At 47.7% G+C, this 21704-nt stretch overlaps 2 protein-coding genes across 2 annotated transcripts; one reads left to right on the top strand and one right to left on the bottom strand.

Moving 5' to 3' along the window:
• The first annotated feature begins 216 nt into the window (after positions 1-216).
• Positions 217-1116, top strand: TMEM119 (transmembrane protein 119). The gene has a single exon (XM_077834896.1). It carries the CDS (start codon positions 217-219, stop codon positions 1114-1116), a length of 900 nt encoding a protein of 299 aa, XP_077691022.1.
• A 14465-nt stretch (positions 1117-15581) lies between these two features.
• On the bottom strand, positions 15582-20374 carry ISCU (iron-sulfur cluster assembly enzyme). The gene is made up of 5 exons (XM_077835227.1): positions 20240-20374; positions 18983-19096; positions 18005-18115; positions 17146-17224; positions 15582-16136 (listed from the first exon to the last, which is right to left on the bottom strand). The coding sequence occupies exons 1-5, from the start codon at positions 20339-20341 to the stop codon at positions 16039-16041; spliced, it is 504 nt and encodes a 167-aa protein (XP_077691353.1). The 5' UTR covers positions 20342-20374; the 3' UTR covers positions 15582-16038.
• Between the last annotated feature and the right edge of the window lie 1330 nt (positions 20375-21704).

The raw sequence follows: 21704 nt of genomic DNA, 5'->3' as shown, positions 1-21704 counted from the left end.
CACAAGCAACCTACCTGGCACAAACCACAAAATCAAGGGCATGAAAAGTGAAGCTACCTGCCACGTGACACCCTTCATTCTTTTACCCAGAAGCACACGCCATACCATTGTCACAACTCCCAGGCACCGAGACCAGGTACTGGAACTTTGCCCAGGACAGATACTAACTTGTCCCTGTTTTCTCTCTCTGTTTTGTGGCAGATTCCGGTCTGGGAAATGGCTGCTTCAGCTATGGTCTGTGTGCTCCTTATGCTCATGACACCTCTGTGCACCACGCGATCGACACGCATCCAGGCGACTGTCCTGGATGATAACGGTGGGAGTGGAGACAATCCAGGTACCTCCATCCCCCCCTCTGCGAGCGTGAATTTGGGGGTGAGTCCTACATCCGGGACTATTGCTGTGAATTCTGTCAATGGCACCTTGACTTCAGTCAACATCTTCAATAGGATTGTGAATTTCTTTAAAGAGTACATGCTGCTAATCATTGTGGTGGGGTCCTTAGTTTTTGTGCTGCTCTTCATTATATGTGCCGCCGTCATCGTCCGGCAGAAACACAAGGCCTCTGCCTATTACCCATCATCATTTCCTAAGAAAAAGTACGTGGACCAGAATGACAGATCAGGGGGTGCCAAAGCTTTCAACGAAGTTCCTGAAAAGGCTCCTGAGACCCACCCGGAGGAGCCCGTGGACTCATCCAAGCAGCTGCAAGCTGATATTTTGGCTGCTGCCCAGAACTTGAAATCCCCAGCCAAGGTCTCCATGGCAAATGGAGATGGGACCAAAATAGAGGATAAGCCCCAAAAAGAACAGGAGGAAGGGACCAAAGTGGAGGACGACAGACAAACAGCTGAGTGCGTTTCCAAAGAACAGGTGGCTCCCCAGGAGAAAGCTGAACCAGCAAAAGAGATGCCAGCTCCAAGTTGCGCAGCAGAAACGGAGACCAAAGGAGAAGAACCTCCCTCCACTGAGGAAGTTCAGCAGGCCAATGAGTCCTCGCCAGAAGAGCCCAAAGAATGCCCCGTGGCTGCCGATCCCATCGTGCAAACCCCTGAAGGTGAGAAGCAAGATGTGTCTGTTCCGGCGGCTCCCGATACCAGTGTTGCCGGTGTCTAACACAGGAACTCGGGCGCTAGAAAAACGGACCTTCGTTCTTGAACAATGCTAAAGCAGCGGACAATCACCATTCATCAGCAGACCACGTTATTGATTTGGAAATTGATTCAACACGCGACAGACTATTTTTCTATTAAGTGGGCACAATAGATACCCCTGTCATTATACCAGCCATGGTGCTCAGCTGAATATCAAAACAGATTCGATTTAGTACACTGTATTTTACATTAACAGACCGTTCCGTTACTGTGTAATTGCTCAGTAGCTCTCACTTTCAGTAAGTACATATGCAGGGGTTAGAGGTGGGCGTGATCAGAATCCATGACCTAGCTTTCAGGGTGAGTGACAGATCCAGAATGAAATGTTGGGGCTTAAGCCTGTCTTGAATAGTGGCCTTTAATTATAGATGGTATGACCAGCCATTTATATGGCACAAATCCTACAGGTCCTTACCCAGGTATCTAGGGGAAATCAATGGGAGTTTTGCCTGAATAAAAACTGTGTGAGCATCTATGGATTTGAACTCTACTTGGTGGGAAATCTAGGGCTTTTATCCATTAGGGTCAACATATAGTTCCAGAAGAATTTCCAGGCAATTCTTTGTTCTCTGTAAAATAAGCTGTTGCTGGCTTTCTTGCAAATGTTATTTTTCTAATTCATTTTTATACTATTCGATGGAGGACTTTGGGTGGAAAAGAAATTGTGTGTGTGGAGTGAGTGACTCTAGATGGGATTTTTGGATCTCACCCTCTCGACTAGTCTGAAAAGAGGGGGGTGCTTCATACAAGGGGCAACTGGACCATGTAATTCCATCTAGTGTGAAGAATCTTGTTTTCAAACATAACTTCAGACTTTTTGTCTGGCATCGTAAAGGCTTTACCAATATTTATGACCTTCTGTGATATTTTTTTCCCCAAACATCCTGATCTTCAAAGAACTATAAGATGGAACCTGCAGCTCTTTGTAGACTTCCACAACTGATAGACTTTTACAGTTGTTTTCTTTGGCCTCCATATTTTGTTGCAGTGTATAATAATAATAATTAAGAATAGATTAAAAAGAGTAAGCTTCTTTATATCCACTGATTAACTGTTCCATAAAGATGTTAATATGACTCAAAGAAATATATTTTACTCAGGGTTTCCATTTAAAAAAACAACACAATCATAACAACTTGACTAAAGATACTAGGTAATGGAGGGCGGAGAAAGCGAAATCTAATGCTAAGAAGTTAGCGTTTAATTTTTATGCCAACATTCCACTGATTTCTTAAACAAGAAAATTCCTGTTTGCAATTTTATTTGTTTTTTTTCTTACCTCCCTTTTCTACCATTATTAATAAAGAAATTTTCTATGCAGATTTGTTTTGTTTCTGTGGCCTTGAAGATGAGGAGGGTGACTTGTTAGTCTGGTAATTGTATGTTTGTTTTATGGGGCTGCTAAGAGCCCTTGTCATGCTGTCTGGAGTAGTTCACAACCATGAGTGCCTACCTCAGGGCGGACGGTCAGAAACAGGGCAGACACCTCCACTGGCAGTATGTTCTGTAGTGAAATTTCACCAAGCCAGTAAAGCGCTCCAGTCGTACACATGACAGTCCTACCAGGGAGTCGCAGACCGTTCCCTTAGACTCTCCAGTCTATCTTGCCACCCAGGCACGCCGGACTTAGTGACAAATAGAACAGGAGGACTTGTGGCACCTTAGAGACTAACAAATTTTTTTGAGCATGAGCTTTCATGAGCTACAGCTCACTGCATCGGATGCATTCAGTGGAAAATACAGGGGGAGATTTATATACATAGAGAACATGAAACAATGGGTGTTACCATACACACTGTAAGGAGAGCGATCAGGTAAGGCGAGCATTACCAGCAGGAGAGAGGAAACAAACAAAAAAACCAAACAACCTTTTGTAGTGATAATCAAGGTGGGCCATTTCCAGCAGTTGACAAGAATGTGTGAGGAACGGGGGGGGGGGGGTGTGTGTGTGTGTGTGTGTGTGTGTGTGTGTGTGTGTGTGTGTGTGGGAATAAACATGGGGAAATAGTTTTACTTTGTGTAATGACACATCCACTCCCAGTCTTTATTCAAGCCTAATTGGTCACTTACACCAAAAATCACTAAATATTCAGATTGCTTCCAGTCCCAGGAGACCAGTCACTTACCCAGACCAATTGGTACCCTAGATCTTACACCAAAGACAACAAGCCAATCCTGTAATAAACTATCTAAAGGGTTACTAACTAGGAAAAAGAAATGAGAGTTTTTTACAGGTTAAAGTAGCAAACATATACACAAAGGAGTTACCATCTAAGGTTCCTAAAGATGACAGAGACATGGTAATCTGTCAATTCAAAATGTCTTTCAGGACAGACCCATGGGTAACCCCAGGGGTTCTCTGCCTTAGTTCAATATCTCTGGCCCTGTGAGAGTTCAAACAGTATAGAGAGGAAAAATCTTCATGTCAACTATTTTTATGTCCCTCTTCCGGCAGTCAGATCAATAGGACAAGGCCTTCTGCACATACTTCTCCATGGGTGGATGGGGCAATTAACAAAGTTTTTGTTTTATGATGGGGGGAAAGGGGTAATTCCCATTCCTGGATTCACAAGTGCAGAGCAAACATTTTCAAAGTTATAAATCAAAACCAACATATTTCCTTATAGCGTGGAATATAGGCATTACAAGTGAGATTAATGCATGCAGCAATTTACACACATTTCATAGAGTCTAAATACTTTCTCATAAGACTAACACCTATTTTGAACAAAACTAATCTAGAGGTGAGCTGGTTTGGTTTCCAGCTATGAGTTTGCCAGTTCTTAGCTAATGCCTATGCCCTTGGCCAGAGCTGGCACTTGGTTTACTAGTGTCACAGTCCCAACCAAGAGCAAGGCTCAAGATTTTGTGCATACATTGCATACAAATATATGCCTGGCTACACCACATCAGGCAATCTGCCTACCAACTGCCACCCCACCCATCCCTTGTGATTCATTATCTGTCCAGCTCTCCTAGACATCCTAAATAGTAGCAAACAATTTTAGTGGCGACTTCTGCTTAAACCTCAGAATGTCTCAGTGCCACGTCTGGAAAAAGCCGCCTTAAATATGTTTCTCCCTTGGGATTAAAACAGGAAATAGCTGGCATAGCTCTGGCCATAGGAAAGAGCTGAGTGGGAACAGCTGAAAGGCCTTAGGACTGATTTCCTTTGCTTTTAGCCTGGTTCTCTGCAGGCTAGTAATGCTGGAGGGCAAGGGGAGCGTGAATGGGGATTAGTCACTGCAGTAAGACAGGACTCGTTCCTGGAAGACGACAGGTTTCAGAGGAGCAGCCGTGTTAGTCTGTATTCGCAAAAAGAACAGGAGGACTTATGGCACCTTAGAGAGATTTTCAAATGGATTTCTCTCTATTTCAGTCCCGGTGTCGCTGCAGCAGCTGCCCAATTAAAGAGTGAGCCAGCAAGGCTGAGATAAAGGGTACAAGCAAATCAGCACTTTTTCTACTCTCCAGATTTTGGGCGATGTTCTGCTCTCCATTTCACCTGTGTGAATCCCCCACTGGCTTCGCTGGTATGAGGGATTCACAGCTGTAGAACAGCAGAGATTGGCCCTTGGCACGTTTATTGTGTTCCTGGGGGACCCCTGCGGTCAGGGCCCCCTCTCAGCCCACACCTACAGCCTCCTTCACCTGCAGTTTTGCTGCAACCACTCCTGACCTGATGATCCAACTCCCTGATCCTACAGTGAGCTATGAATGGGGAGAGCATGGCAGGACTGGACCTTAAGGGCTCAGGCCCAGATCCTCAGAGGTATTTCCATAGGTTAGGCTTCCATAGGTTAGGGGATCTGGGCCTCAGGCTCTACCCCAGGGCCAAGCATTCCACCAGCTGATGTCAAACGTTCAGAGCTGGATCCAAACACCTCCCTTTCTGGTTTGCAGGAGTATCTGGAGCTGGGGCTTTCTTTGGCCTCGCTGCAGAGATGGAAATCAGCAAGGATGTCTGGAGCTGGATTCAAAACATACAGAGTTTGGAGTGTCTTGGAGTACCCTGTCAGCTGGAGTATGGTGTAAATCTCAGAGGAAGGATAAGGGAAGGGGAAATTTATTGAGGGTTGTACCCCTAAGTGTAGTGGATGAAATGAATAAAACCTTGGATGGAAAGATCAGGATGAACTCCATGGACAGTGGGATCATCTCTCAAGTGAAGAAGAGGGGGAGCTCCGATGCTTTGAATGTCTGAACTAGATTGCACAGATCCCTGGAGAGTAAGGGACATCCCGAGTTCCCACCCTCTCTCCAGGAGGTGGGCTAGATGGGATGTAATAAGCCTCTTCCACCTCTAATTACTATAGTCTTCAGCTGTGGACAATAATGAATGCAAATAAGACCTCAGCAGAGCTGGTCAAGGGGGCAAAACAAGAACATAATCCACACCTGAGCCCAGCAGTTCCTGCTCTATCCAAAGCATGTGTGTGTAGCTGGAAGGCAACTGCAATCTTTGTCACATGGAAAAGCACAAAAGAGGTAGGGGATATTCATGAGTCAACTAAGGTGTTATAAATACAGGGGAGTTTTTTAAAGTCCTTTTAGCTCTGCAAAGAAGTAGCTCCTTACTAAACCCTGGAGTCTTAACCAAGCTGTTGCAAAACTCAGAAGCTCCCCTGGTTGGCCCCTCGCTAGGAGAGTGTGGGGTGGGGGCAGCGTATGAGGGGTGGACACATCTGTGAATGTGTGTAGGTATGGGGGAAGTGCATGCTGGCACGTGGGCCATGTGTACATGCCTGTGTGTGAGGCTGTGCCTGTAGGTAGGCACGTTTGCGGGGGCACGCACAAACCTTTCCCGTTGTTCCTCCTTGCTGGATTGAACCATCGCATCAGAACCTCTCTCCCAGCTGGGATGACATGGCTTTCTGAAGCGTTCCCTTGGCTTTAAACATTCCCTGTCACACCTGTGGTTTAAATAGAGCCATTCTGAAGCAATTGTGGTCACTTTAATAAACAGCTGCAACACAATAAAATTAATAGTCAAAATGCTCTTAATACACCTCCTGTGTGCCCGGCCAATGGAACCAGAACAGGGCCACTTCCACACGCTCCCTCCACTGACCCACCTTCCCTGCCTCTCTACATTCTCTGTGTTTTATTCCAAGGCCTTTGCTACAACTCGGAGTTCTCCCCCACCATTCAACGCTCAGTTCTGCCATAGGCCTCGCTCCTTTCAGTGCATTTCTATCATTAGTTTACAGTCGCTTCCCCTCTAATATGGGAGCGCTCAGACTCTCCCCTCCAGTGACCCTAAACCTGGTCTCGGTTTAGTGACCTGATTACCCCACTCCCACAATTCTTTGTGGTCAGATCCCACAACAATTTGCACCCATAACCTACAATCCTTTTCACCTGCTTGGTTCTGAATGTGTGAGGAGTGAGTGGGAGATGGATTTTGGGTGAGGCTGGCAGAATGCTGGGAGTTTGGATTGAGGGAGGGTTAGATGTGGGTCTTGGGTGTTATAAGCCACTAGCTGATTTATTTATTTTTTGTCCAGGGGGGATTTGGGCTGTGACCCCCTGGACGCTGGTGACCTAGACAAGAGAGGGAAAAGCTGGCTTTAAGCAATTTGAACCCTTCACAATAGAAAGCACACTCCAGCATCAAATGCTATGAGGCAATACGTGCGCGTGAGAGAAGGAAAGGATTGGAACCTGTGCCCAGGGCATGGTGTTCGATCTTGTAGAAATGATCAAAGGCTGATGACACATCAAGGGGGACCAGATAAATTGCAAAGAAACCCAGCAGCCCTTTGCACATAAAGTGCCTCTTTTTTTTTTTTTGTTGTTTTTTGTTTTAATTAACCAGTTACCTTGAGGAAATCTGGCAGTACAGAATGCAGTTCAGTTCCATATATCAGCTCACTGCTTTGATGACACAGAGTGGAAGTGAAAGATGAAACATTTGCTAATGGACACAGCATATAAACAAGGTCTGGCAAAACGCAACGGAGCTGCACTCAGCTTTTCGGTAAGTTTTATGTGCTCTGGGATACGGATTAACGGCCATTGCTCGATATTTGTGTGTGGTTTCCCCCTGCGTTGGAACTGGAGGGCTTTGATAAATGCGTTGAGACAAGGCTTAGTTTCACTGTAACCCCGGCTAGTGCCTTTGCATCTTGCACCTCTCTGCAATTCATACAGCACCCGTCTTCAGTAAGGGCCTGTTCCTTCTCCTACTAAAGTAAATGGCAAAATTCTACGGCACACTACGTGTAAAACTAGCAACCCAAACCCCTTCTTCAGAACCAGATTCCATATAATTCCAGTAGTGGAAGAATCCCAGGAGATTCAGAGCTTAGATGATTATCCGAACCTTCAGAGGATCCACCAGGTTTCACAGGGCTGTGTCCTCATAAAATCCTTCTCCCTTCCTACCTGGTGGTTTCCCTCTCCATCGTCTTTGCTGGATGGACCTACTATCCCTTTCAGTGGCTAGAGGGGTCCACTAGATGGGTTGGTGACCCCCAAATTCCTGGACCTTGTAGGTATGGGGCAAGATAAACAGCCCTCTCCATGATGCACAGAAATGAATAGAGAGCCCCCATCAGTCACAGTCAGGTTTGATGAATCCAGCACCAGTCACTCAAGTTCATGCATACCTGGTTCCTAACAAGCACAAGGCATATGCTTCCGGTTATAATATAGATAGCGGCTAAAAATGACCCTAAATCCCACAGTGCAAACATACAAACAAAACTACTCAGGATCCACCTTTCTGCTAAATTTTGTTTGGAGAGAGGAAGTTTTTTAAAGGGATAGCAGTCAACAATGAAAAGTGGGGCTGCAAAGCAAAAATCTGAGCCAGGGACCAATTTCAAAGACTTTCTTTTAAAAAATGTATGAAGAGAAACCAAACTGAAAACTCCTCAGAAACGCCAAAGGGGATAAAAACTAACCCTATGTGAAATTCCACACCAGTGTCCTCCTGCTGCCAGAGAGAAGCAGGCATTTATGCTCCATTTTAGAACACAACCCAAACTATGGAGTCACGATCAGAATAATGCTGTGCCTACATAACAACTGAACCAGAGGAAGGACAGGCCCCTTCAGGGTGGGTAAAGGAGCTCTCAGCAGGGTGTTTTAAACCATCTGCCAGAGCTTTAGGAAACTGTCAGGACAGAGACTCAGAAGGAAGAAGTCCCAGCACTGCTAATACGTCCCATCTACACGGCTAGCTGCCTCACTGCTACACTGCCCACAAGAAATCTCCAATGATAAGGGGCAAATGTTGCGTACGACAGACACCACAGCAGAGTCGTGGCAATGGGACACCTGCCCCTGACCAGAACTGAGTTTGATTCTAAGCCCAGTCCCTTCTGCGAGTCACCACGGGTTAGGAGCACTGTGGAGGCAGCTCGTTGAATGCTGAAGGAAGGAGGTGCAGGGAGCAGTGAGTGACTCCCTCTGGCCAAAGCTTGTGTATGCTCAGTTAGAGGAGGCTTGGCCTGACCCAGGACTTTGCAGGGCATTGGCAGGAGAGTGAAGGGGAGAATGAACAAACGTGGGATCTCTAGACACATATCATGCTTCCTTCACTAGGCCCAAGTTCTGGAGGCTACAGAGACTTTTAGCTCAGAATCTCTTTGCTTTTGTGGGTTTATTTCTTAGAAGGGATTTACATTTATTATTATTATTATTATTATTGTCAGGAGGGTTTTATAATACTGCAAACCCCAACCGTTCAAATATCATGAGTCAGGCACCCCTGAGGCACACAATACTAACTGGGCTTTTTAAATTGCCTTCTGGTTTTCAAACCTTTATGGTGCACTTGCTTCATGATTATGAAGCTCTTCTCTGCAACCTCGCGGGCTAGAATCTTGACTTTGAAAAAAATGAAACTGAGATTCTCATGATTCCAGCAACTGGGGATTTAAGCAAAACACCAATTATTACACAGCTGGAGATAAAACCGTGCGAGGTGACAGCGCCAGATCCTCTTGCAATGGGAACTACGTTTTGACTTGCAGGTGATGCTGTCACTAGACCCTGAGAAGTGACCTGCTCTGTAGTATCTGTAAAGACTTTTCTGTTGGAAACTGGAGCTAGCAATGAATTATTTCAAGTGCTGCAGGGCCCATGCGCATCTCACACCTGCAACCGGTCTTTTAAAATACAACACAGGTGCAGTGCTGTCAGCTCTTGCGATTTCTACGCCAGTCATGCGATGCAGGCTGGTAATTCAGTCTCCTCTGATTGGCTGCTTTTCCCAATTCCCCGCCTCCTCGGAAAGAGCAACCAATCATAGCTGCTGCCAGTCTCTACCCCGCCTGCGAGCAATGTGGACAGGACATTTCCTCTGGCCCTTCCCCTGCCTCCCTGCAACACCCAGACTGGGAAGGTGGGGAGGGGGATAAAGAGCCCCAAGAGCTAGAAGGGGAGCAGAGGTGGAGGGAAAGGGTCAGACTCGATGGGAAACTGGGAGCAGAATGGGGCATGGTCAGTTGGGGCTGAGAGCGCCTGCAACAGGGGCCAGAATCACCATGATACATTGGGGAGTGTTGTCACATACAAGGGGGGAAGGGGCCAGCTGGTCCTGGGGAGGGGAAGTGAGGGGACCTGTAACTACGGCACTGGGCCTGAAAGTGCTCCATCGTCCCCAGCCCGTTCCCGTCCCCAAACCTGCACCGAACTGACTTGCTAAGGTCACAGGGAAACTCACGCAGGGATGGATGGTAGGGGAAACACCTTTGGGCTGTCTGTACCGTGAATGCAACAGGGGGATGGGGGATTTGCTGAGCCTGCTTCAGAGTTTTGCCCCTACCCCCAAGGCAGCCTCAGTTGATAGCATGAAGGTGCTTGAAAATGTCTGTATGCTGGCTCCCAGCTTCCCTTACATGTGTTCGAGGGTGAAGCCTGCATGTTGCTATTCCAGTCCCCTGCAGTGCGATCCCTGCGTGTGCTGCCATGCCGAGGGGGAGCCATGGACACACCTGCTGGAGCACCTCTGCCAGCCGGTATAAATGGGATTGGCCCAGTTGTGCTGCCAACGGATGGTGCCCCACAGAATTAATTGGAGCCGATTTGGAGATTATCCTCATGGGTCTGGCCTGCCCCTGTGGGTGGGGTGAAGACAGCTCTTTCCTCCCAGAGCGTAGGTTGGGATCCTCAGCATTCAAACTTTGGACATCAGCCCCGTTCAGCTTTAAGGTGTTGCTCAACTGAGCTGAGGAAAGTACTGCCCCTGGGCCGGCTTAGGGCACTCACCCCCCAGAGCTGGTTGCACTTGGGAGACTGGGAGGAGAGGGCAGGACTAACGTTGGGGGTTGGAGGGACAGGCAGATGGCAGATCTGGGGGAGAGGCGAATTGATGTGGGGCAGAATTGACCTTGGGGCCTGGAGGAGAGTCAGATGTGGGGCATGGGGGCAAATTTAAATGGTGACTGCGGGGATGGTATTGATGTATAGGAGACGAATTGATCTGTTGGGCTTGGTGCGGGGAGGCAGAATTGATGTAGTGGGCTGGGTGTGTGTAGGGGATAGCATTGCCAACTCTGACTGAAGCTATTCTGGGAGACTCCCCCCCCCCCCCCACATGACGTAATGTCATTTTCTTAAAATCTCCTATGAAAATCTCTTGGATTGCTTTCACTAGTCAATCACCAGAAGATCGATGCTGATTCTGGGAGGCTCCAGGCCAATCCTGGAGGGTTGGCAATCCTATTGGGAGAACTGATGTGGGGGGCTGGGGACCAGAATTGACACTGGGGTGAGAACTGATGTGGGTGAAGGGCGGGTAAGGGGCTAGGGGGCAGAATTGATGTTGGGGGGAGAAGTGATGAGTGGAAGAATGGGGGCTGAGGGCAGAATAATGTGGAGAACTGAGGCAGGGAAAGAACCAATATTAGGGGTGTGAGGGCAGCAGAATTATTTGCTGGGCTGGGGGATGGGCAGATGTGGGGGTAGGAGGCATACAATTAATTGGAATTTTGGGGTAAGCTGGATGCTCTGTGCCGTCAGGCAGCACTAGGAGCTCCCGAAGCAGGGGCCAAAATCCCCGTTCCCCGTAGATTTGGAAGAGTTGACGATGCAGATTGTCAGTCACACACATAGTGCGGGTGGTGGACGGCAGGGGGAGTTAAATAATCAAAAAGCAGGCTGAAAAACTCAACAGAACATTTAAACATTTGATTTTTTTGGAGCCAATTTTATGAATTTGGGGATGACGCACGATTTCTGAACAGCTGGGGCTGCCAATACTGCACACCCACCCCAAAAACCTGCCAAATAATTCCCATGTGCTTATTTCATAGGGAGGTCGGGAAAAGTGAATCAACAGAAGGGCTCAGGGAAGCCATGTGGCAGTGTTTGCTATGATACTCCATTGGCTACAGCTTTCTTCAGCCACACGCTGCAAACCACTGCACCAAGCGGAAGCCAGAGGGGGAAGCCAGGAGGCCAGGCTGTTTAAATAGTGTGTGCGGTGCATTTGCAGCTTGAGAGACTCTGGAGGTCCCTGCCCCCTCAAAGGAACAGGCCCTGGGAGAGCTGTCTGTGGCCAGGCCCTGGCTGTGCCACGCAGAGGTACAACCGACTGTGTCTGGGTGGGAGGGACCCCAGTGCACACCCTGCCAGCGCTAACATAGCCCAGCCAGGGGCCCAGCCACTATAAGTGCTGGAACTAGAGATGCTGAGGGTGGTGCTGCACCTCCTGGCTTGAAGCAGTAATAACCCAAATACATGGTTTCCACCCTTCAGGACCCTATAAAAATTGTTCCAGCATCACTGATATCCAGGCTAGCAGAGGCAGGCCACACCCCTCCCATGCCGGAGCCATGGGTGGGCTCGGTGTGGAGCCCCCACATGCTGGAATCCTGCACATGCCTCCCTCATGTGGGCAGGACCAGTGGTGCAGACTCTGACCTAGTCAACACCAGCCTACTGGAGCTGGGGTGGGTTGGGTGGATCTTGCCTCCTAGGGTCCTCCCTCTAAGCGACTTTCTCTCCCGTTTTCCCCCGTGAAAAGCCTCAGCCCCTGCAGGACTAAAGGGCCAGCACCTTCTTCTGCATTAGACCGGAGAAGGAAAGGCCCAATGCCCCGCTCTCTTCCTACGGAAAGGAGGGAATGTGTAATATTTGATACTAAAGCCCACCTTTTTCTTGATGTAACGCTGCCGATAGACCAGTGGTTCCCAAACTGGGATTTGCCAGAAAAAATTCACTGATGGCCAGAGGACCCCGGGCATTGGAGACAGCAGGTGGGACCTGGTTGCAGGGCAGACAGCCCAAGCCCCAGGGAGAGTGGGGCAGGGGAGTTGGGACTAGCAGCCTGAGCCCTATCGTCAGCGGGGGAGCTGCCCGCCCGAACCCCGGGGCTCTGCATGGGGCTCGCAGCCTGAGCCCCAGGGAGAGCGGGGTTGGACAACCTGAGCCCAGACGGTCAGCGGGACCTGCAGCCCGAGCTCAGTTGACTGGAGCGGTCAATGGGGTCCAGCAGCAGGAGCCCCACAGAGTGTGGAGTGAATTTAAACTTAAATCCCTGGAAATATTCATTTTAGGAGGGGGTTCATGAGATTTCACAATTTAGCGAAAGGGGTTAGCAGGCTGTTAAAGTTTGGGAATCACTGCTATAGACAAACATATTGTTCCCCTCCTAACACAGGCTTACAAAGTGGATGGAGTAACACCAGCTTCCAGTACTCAAAACTCATGAGACAAGACCCCACCAAACAAGGAGTTATTAATGTGTTTTTAATTTGCCTTTTTCAGATGGGAGGGAACCAGAACTTCCTTCCTGTGAAAAATTTTGCATTTCTAAATCTGAATGAAAAGTTAGAAACTCAACATCTTCTGAGGGAAGGAAACTTTTTAAAAAAACTAACAAACAACCCCAAAGGACATTTCTGGAAAAATGTCAGGTGCCATGTCAACAGCCAGCCAGCAAACCCTAGAGCCCAGGGCTGGGCTGGCCAGTTTCACGGCCCCATCTGTTGGCCCAGGGTGCAGGGCAGCCTGCAGACGGAGGCAGCTGGGGAACTGGTCTGCCCACTTCCCCACCAGGTGGGAGAGTCCTAGGTAACCACCAGCCCACCACCCAGAGGCTGAGAAGCCTGGGAGTCCCCATTCCCAAGCTCCCAACCAGGTGGGCTGCTGCAGAGCCTCTGCAACCTTAATTCAGCCTCCTTGTGCTGACGCATGATGATACATTTTACTACACGATCACAGACTTTTTTCCCCTACAAGCTCCTTGCCTCATTCAGTGCATGGGATGGATGGTGCTCACTTAATGAGCATCTATTCAATATTTTGTTGGTCAGGGTGCGGCCTCATGCTTTACTTACTGCTCACTGTTCCCACCCTGCTCTGCAGAGAGAATCAACTTTCTTATGGGCTTTCCTACAGCCTCATCACTCTAGTAGTTGAGTGCTTTGCAAATACAAATTTATTGTCACAACACTCTGTAAGAGGGGGCGTTGTCCCAATTTTACAGTAGGGGAACAGAGGCAAAAAGGATAAAGTTAAAAGTATCTGCTAATTTTGAGTGTCCAGTGTGAGTTACCTAGGACTTGAGTGATAATGTAATTAGGCTGTAACGCCTATGGGGGATGAATTAAGATTCTATAGGCAACTTTAACTCTGGCATTTCCTCTCTTTTGATTGGTGGACTTTGCAACATTAATGTAGTTGTTTTACATGTAATAGATTTCTAGGAGTTGGGGTTTTAAAACAATACAAGATCTAGTTGAGCAGATCTCTAATACCAGTGAGCAGGAATTCTATAATTAGGTGTCACTCTGAAAATGAAGACTTGCAGGTGATGAAACAGCACCTTCTATAAGTTTCTGGACTAGTTACGCTGAAGCTCTATGGTATCCTACAAGATGAACAGTGCTATCTAATGCAAGTTAAAAGCCTATCAAAAAGTGCATCTTTGCCAGTGAGTTTGTTTTAGAAGAGGAAAGATGTTCCCATTTTGTAGAGATTGTATAATATAGCTATATGTTGTACACTGCATAAGATCATTCTCCCAGCCCATTGCTAAGCCTTTCAAAATACTGCTCTCCCCTTGCTCTATTATAGTCTCCCCTCCTGCTCCCAGCTGCTCTCTCTCATTTGCTATCAAAATGTCAACTCCTGTCCCCTTTGCCCACTTGTTAAGTTTTCCAAACAAGCACCTTCATGCTTTCTTCCATACTGGCCCTTGTGTGTGGGAACAACTCCCTGTAAACCTCCACACAAGTACTTCATTCTTCAACTCCCTCCTCAGCCATAATGCCTATATAAAAAAAAAAAACCGCTCAACTCACCGGTACCACTGCAAATCATGTTGACCACTACTGTCTCACTGTTTGCTTGTTTCCCCCTAACTATATCCCTTTGTTGTCCATCCAATACTTTGCGGGCAAAACTGAAGTTTGTACAGAGCCTAGCAAAATGGGGTCCTGGGTCCCATTGTAATAAACAAATAGTTAATGTAGGATCCCTTCCTGTATCCAGTATGAAAGGCAGCATTAAGGAACTCACCGCATGCAAGCCAGTTTTACACAAACGGACATTGTACTGTGGCCACGGATACCAGCAGGAGACACTCATTGTGTATATAGCAAAGTCAAGACTTTACAAACTAGACTGCTTTTCCTCCATCAGATTTTCATCCAAGAAGGAAGGTGCAAAGGGGTAAGGTGGCTAGCTTTCCATTTGAGAGTCAGAAGCTATGAAAGTCCTAGATAGTCTGTATCCGCAAAAAGAAAAGGAGTACTTGTGGCACCTTAGAGACTAACAAATTTGTTAGTCTCTAAGGTGCCACAAGTACTCCTTTTCTTTTTGCAGATACAGACTAACACGGCTGCTACTCTGAAACCTAGATAGTTAAGTGTTTTCTTGAAGTCAGTTGTAGTACCCTGTTTCTGAAACCTGTCGGTTTCAATTGGACTTTATCAAGCCCTTTGAGAACTTTAATGATAGGAAATGGAAACAATATGGAGAGTTCTGTTTATTCCCTACATTTAGATCAGGAAACATTATAGGCTAGAAGCAACAGCCCTATGATCCCAAACAAGAATGTCTCACAAACTCAGACATGAATCCACATTAATAGGAGGGACCCAAACTTGGTAGTGACCTAGTGTTGAAAGGTCCACCTCTGTCACATTTGGTACCCCTTATTTAAACTACTGCATAGGCTGATGGTGAAAGTGGTACTTGAGCTGGAAAATCAGTATATTGTACCTGCCTATTCTTAACAGCTCATGAACATACTGCCTTCTAGTGGCCATTACCTGCTCTTTCAATTTAGTTTTCAGTTGTTAAATGCTATAGGATGAAACAGGGGTGTTTTTAAAGTAGCCTCTAAACAGATATGTTCCAAGTTTTGAAATGCTAGGAACCGAATTGCAGGGTGGATGCATATGAATGCCCCGAAGAGTCAGAATGAAATGGACTTCCAACACAACTGTACCCAACAGGAATTGTCATAGATTGTTTACGCAGGAAATTGCAGATCAGTTTTATTGCATATGCGGTACATAGTATATTAAATATTTAGATCAAGGCAAAACACTTTCCAATATAACCCATCTCTATACAAAACTTTAAGCAAAACTATACATTTAGTTTATGCATTTTAGCCCTTCCAACATTTGAAATCCCAGGATTTTCATTGCTGAAAACTCAACTGTCACACTCAAAACTCTGTCTCCCTCACCTGTACACTTATTTCAGCAGAGATGACTTCATATTAAGCTCAAAATTCCAGTAATTAGAGCACCACAACGGTGGCTTAATACACGTGGAACAGTGAACGTTGTGCGTCTCTTATGTGCGTATCTTACAGCTTCATTTAGTACTGCACTGGTTCTCATCTCTAACATCTCAACTAATTGCACTGTAAATTTAAGTGGAATGAAAGCAAGCTTTACAGTCTCACACAGTTTTAGGCTTTGGCTGCTTTCTTCTCTGGCTCTTCTTTCTTAGGATTCTGTTTCAACTTGTAATCTGCCAGAGCAGCCTTGATTGCATCTTCAGCTAGCACTGAAAAGCAAAAGAGAGAACAAGCACTTTGAAACCTGTTTGTAAGTGTGGGGGGGAGGGGTGGAATGATCCACTTTCTTAAAAAAATTTTTTTTTGGGGGGGAGGGGGTCAGATACACTGTAAGACTATACAGCAGGGACACTAGTACAATAGAGAAGGCTAGATCTTCTTGCAGGTCACAACTGAGATACATGAGAAGTGTTTCTACAGCGAAGCTTGCCCTGGCTCCTGCCTGCACTATTCCCTAGCTGAGGAAATGCTCTTCATTTTCTGAGGAATTAACTGAAGTTTTAGACAGACACTCCCCTTTCCCCCATTTGCCAACCAACTGCACATGTATCTCATTCAACAAACTTAATCTGTGTTATGTTCCTTTCAAGGGAGCCAACAAAGGAGTTTTTTTTAAAACAGAGCCTATGCCATCTTTTCTGCTTTGCCATACCAGCATCAGAAATGTCAACTCTGGTAGTCATTTGTTTCTGAACTTACACTTACATTGAGGGGGAAGGGGTACTGAATGTTTTAAGTCCATGACTAATATTTTGGAGAAAGGAAAACTGGTCAGACAAGACTCCTTCTGATTAAAGGCTCAGGTTTCAATTCTGGCTCTTTGATGTTACTTCACTAGTTCTCTAGTCACCAGAGACTCCTCTAGATGAAAGAGCTGGTTTCTAATGTAAAAATAAAAGCAGAATGTCTTCTAGGCCTTCATGGAACATCCTAAAGCAGCCAAACTCTGATTTGTTTCTTTTGCAGGTCACCTTTAAAAAGAGATCATTAGAACTGGGCACTTGACTTGGGAGAACTTATGGCAGACTCAAAAGACAAGTAACACTATGTACATCCTGATGCACCCATGTAAGTCCTCTGCAAATACCTAGAAACCTCAATAATAAGAGCTAGAGTCAAATTGCAGTAAGTTGTACCATGTTTCCGGGCTTTGTCAGACAACATAGATTTTTAGAATAGTTCAGTGTTTAAACAACCTGTATTTAACTTGTGACTTACTAGAACAGTGTAGTTTAACTGGAGGAAGGCAGAGTTCTTTAGCAATATCAGTATTTCTGATCTTCAAGGCTTCATCAACCTGAAATTTATAAACCTGTTAATATAAGATTGACTGCTTGTCACCAAACACCCAACCATCTGAGGTAGTGTACATACTCCACAGATTTGTGAAAGGGGTGTTTTGAGGACTAGCCTTCAGGATGGGGGTTCAAAGAAATGTAGGAATAATTATTTCGTTATACTCCATGATAGTGCAGAAGTATTTTAAAGGATGGTGTATAAACAAATTGACACAACCACTCCTGTCAACATCTTTCCCATTCTCCTTCCATCCCAAAATACCAGATTTAGGGAGAAGGTTTTCAAATGAACAGTCGCAGATGACCCAAGTCAAGGCACGCACAGTGTTCTAGGCTGTGACCCTACAAGGAACCTATATTGGCAGTTTGTGCATTTACATCTGTACAGCACTGTGTGTATAAGACTGACAACTTGATGTTTTAGACTGATGGGAAAAGGATAGGTAGAAACCTAAATCTCACAAGAGCTTCTTATTTGTTGGAAGAAGTCATGGTGCTCGTGCGGAAGAGAATATACATAAATGTAAGCCATAGCCATTCTGAAGCTACCCAAGCTAGCTACCCAAGCAAGATCTGCCTTTCCAGAAATGGAACTTAATCTCCCTCATTCTAGAAAAAAATTCACACTAGGTAAAATGTAAACTCCATACTATGATTTTCAGACTACTGTTCCACATATGGTCTCTGATAACGGATGGTGTAGCATTAATAGCAACCTCTAGAAACTGCTGCCAGCTCCTGTGTAATATGCTCTTTCATAGATGTGAAGTCAGTTTTACCGTTTTTCCTTTAATCCATTCTGTGGCCAATGAGCTTGAGGCAATTGCTGATCCACAGCCAAATGTTTTGAATCTTGCATCAATAATTTTTCCATTTTTATCCACTTCAACCTGCAAGAGTTTCAATGATGTCAGTTCTGTTTATATCACATTCTTGTACTCATAACACTGAAGAGGACTCAACTGGATAATGGTTTAATTTGAGCCTAGTCATGTAGAAGTCAGGGGCAAGATTCCCTTCTCATTTCTGTCCAGTGAAGCAGGATAGATAGGGCCTATGACTGAGGCAAGGAATATTGTAAAACATTTACGTTTTAGTTCTAGAAATAGGAAGTCATTTTACTAATGGTTTAAGCCTGCCATTACTGGTAGTCTTCAGATAACATAATCCACTTAAAATCTACTTAATTGCAAAAGGCAAGTTAAAAGCAGTCTGCAGGTCTGACACCTGCCCCTGAACCCTTCTTTTATTCTTTGTGGTTTTACCAGAACATTTTCCTTTTTTAACTTTTTCCCCCTGCCTTATGTTGTGTGAAGAACCCACAAAAACAACAATGGGGAAAAACGACAATACCGGGGAAACGGTGAACATTCACGAAGTGCTATCAGATGCATAAACAAGACAGAAACCTCTCTTTAGCAGAAGGTACCACTTGTAATACCATTAGATAAGAATTCTCTGACAGAAGTGTCATGTTTAGGTGGCTTCCATTTAAGACTAACAAGCTCATATTCCATAGCTTTCCATTTTGTAATGTTACTTTGTCTCATCAGCTATTCTTTCTTGCAAACAACTTATGACTGTCAACATAATTAGTGTGGTCAATTCATAATATTAATTATACTAGAATTCTCTCTCAGTGACTAGAGCTATAAATATATACAGCTTAACTTCAAGTCACTAGATAGCAAAATAAGCATTTTATTTTTTAGCCACACAGAAATAAGCAGGACATTGTTATGTATTTGAAAGCTCACCTGTAGTTTCATCACATCTCCACAGGCAGGAGCGCCCACTAATCCAGTGCCAACGTTCTTTGCACTCTTATCAAGAGAGCCCACGTTTCTAGGATTCTCATAGTGATCCACCACCTACAAGGGAATTTTATCTGCAATGACTATTGTGTCTAGGGTCCCGGCTGGGAAAGTACTCATACAGTCCGCGTGGTTTAAAACATGCATCAGTCAAAGCCCAGCGCATGACCAGATATGCAGCTGATAACCCCCACAGCTGACCCAGGCTCAAGGACAGGGGCTCTCAACCAGTGCATGGGGGGTTCGTAAGCACCCTTGTCCCCCAACAGCCAGACCCTCTTCTTGCCTCCCACCCGCATGGTCCCCATACAACTCCCAGGATCCCAACCCCAGCCCCTTCCTCCCCCCAATCCCGCCCCCCCTTCCTCCTGCCCAATGCTGCTCCCACTCCCTTCCCCCAGTCCCGCCCCCTCATCCTCCCCCCAATGCTGCTCCCACTCCCTTTCCCCAGTTCCACCCCCTCCCTCCCGCCCAATGCTGCTCCCACTCCCTTCCCCCCAATCCCGCCACCTCTTCCTCCTGCCCAATGCTGCTCCCACTCCCTTCCTCCAGTCCCGCCCCCTTCTTCCTCCTGCCCAATGCTGCTCCCACTCCCTTCCCCCAGTCCCGCCCACCCAATGCTGCTCCCACTCCCTTCCCCCCAGTCCCGCCCCCTTTCTCTCCCCAATGCTGCTCCCACTGCCTTCTCCCCAGTCCCAGCCCCCTTTCTCTCCCCAATGCTGCTCCCACTGCCTTCTCCCCAGTCCCACCCCCCTTCCTCCCGCCCAATGCTGCTCCCACTCCCTTCCCCCCAGTCCCACCCCCCTTCCTCCCGCCCAATGCTGCTCCCACTCCCTTCCCCCCAGTCCCGCCCCCTTCCTCCCCCCCAATGCTGCTCCCACTCCCTTCCCCCCAGTCCCGCCCCCTTCCTCCCCCCCAATGCTGCTCCCACTCCCTTCCCCCCAGTCCCGCCCCCTTCCTCCCCCCCAATGCTGCTCCCACTCCCTTCCCCCCAGTCCCGCCCAATGCTGCTCCCACTCCCTTCCCCCCAGTCCCGCCCCCTTCCTCCCGCCCAATGCTGCTCCCAGCCCCCTTCCCCCCAGTCCCGCCCCCTTCCTCCCCCCCATGCTGCTCCCACTCCCTTCCCCCCAGTCCCGCCCCCCCATGCTGCTCCCACTCCCTCCGCCCAGTCCCGCCCCAATGCTGTCCCCCCTGCCCGACCTTCTTGTGATACCCCGCGGGGGGGCCCGCCAGCCCCATGGGCCCGGGTCTCAGCAGAGCAGCGGCAGCGGCCCGGCCCCCCGTCGCCCACAGCGCCGCCATCTTCTCGTCACGGGGCAGCACAAGACGCCCCCCCCCCGCGCACTGTTAGGCGAGCGTTACATCACGCCCCTGCCCCCACGTGACCCGACACGGGCGCTGGCACCGCCCCCTGGCCTCGTTGTGCCGCGCGGGGCCGGGGTTCGCAGCCCGGGGCCGGGGTTCGCAGCCCGGGGCCGGGGACGTGGCCCCTCCACCTCGGCTCAGGGCCTGGCTGCCCCCGGGGGGTGGGGGGGTTCGAGCCGTGCACGACCCCCCCCCCCAAAGCCTGCACCAGATAAACCCAGGCACCAGCCGAGGGCTCTGCAGGGGCCCCCCCCGGCTGACCGCGCCGTACCCGCCTGGCCAGCGCCCTCCAGACACCCGCGTCCATCTGCGGGTCGTCCGCCACCCCATCGAGCCATGTGTTCGTGCCCCCCAGGCTTGAGTACTACGGCGGTTCACAGTCGCCTCAGTCCGCCAGAGAGCGATGCATGTGGGGAGACCTGGTCTCCTGATTGTAGCGGGACGGTCCCGGTTTTGGGGGGGGGCGTTGTCTTACATGGGTGCCTATTGCCCTCCGCCCCGTATCCCGACTTTTCACACTTGCTGCCTGGTCACCCTAGACGCATGTAACTTAGGGCTGTATTTGGCGGCTAGAGGACTATATTTAGGACTGAGGCCGCAAACCCTGCAAAAGCTGCAGTGGGTACACGTGCTAACATTTATCCGGTGCCTGTTTTTGGCACTGCCTCCCCGGTGACTTCAGAGCTCACTTCTGTCTCTGTCCTACTGTTCAGAGCCCTCTACAGGACTCACCCTAACAGCTGCCTGACAGAGGATTGCCTCTCATGCTGTTTAGCCCAAGCCTGAGTTTGTCCCCCCTGAATTTGCTTTAAAGGGTTGCAGTTTGACACCTAGCTAGTGATGATTCACTCTCAGAAAGCTTTCAGAGTAGCAGCCGTGTTAGTCTGTATTCGCGAAAAGAAAAAGAGGACTAGTGGCACCTTCGAGACGAACCAATTTATTTGAGCGTAAGCTTTCGTGAGCTACAGCTCACTTCATCCGATGCATTCAGTGGAAAATACAGTGAGATTTATATACACACAGAACATGAAAAAATGGGTGTTATCATGCACACTGTAAGGAGAGCGATCACTTAAGATGAGCTATTATCAGCAGGAGAAGGAGGGGAGAAAACCTTTTGTAGTGATAATCAAGGTGGGCCATTTCCAGCAGTTCCAACAGGAACGTCCGAGGAGCAGAAAGCTAAATGCAATAGCTCGCTTGCTGGTCTGTTTTGACTGTTACTTGCTGTCTCATTTGGCTTCGGTGGGAGTGAGTGCAAACAGCGGCCTCAAGCTTTTTGATGAATTAATGTTCCCAT

This window comes from Eretmochelys imbricata, chromosome 15 (genome assembly GCF_965152235.1).
Source record: "Eretmochelys imbricata isolate rEreImb1 chromosome 15, rEreImb1.hap1, whole genome shotgun sequence".
NCBI lineage: Eukaryota > Metazoa > Chordata > Testudines > Cheloniidae > Eretmochelys > Eretmochelys imbricata.
The sequence above is the reverse complement of the archived record's forward strand: the minus strand, read 5'-3'. Positions and strand labels throughout refer to the sequence as shown.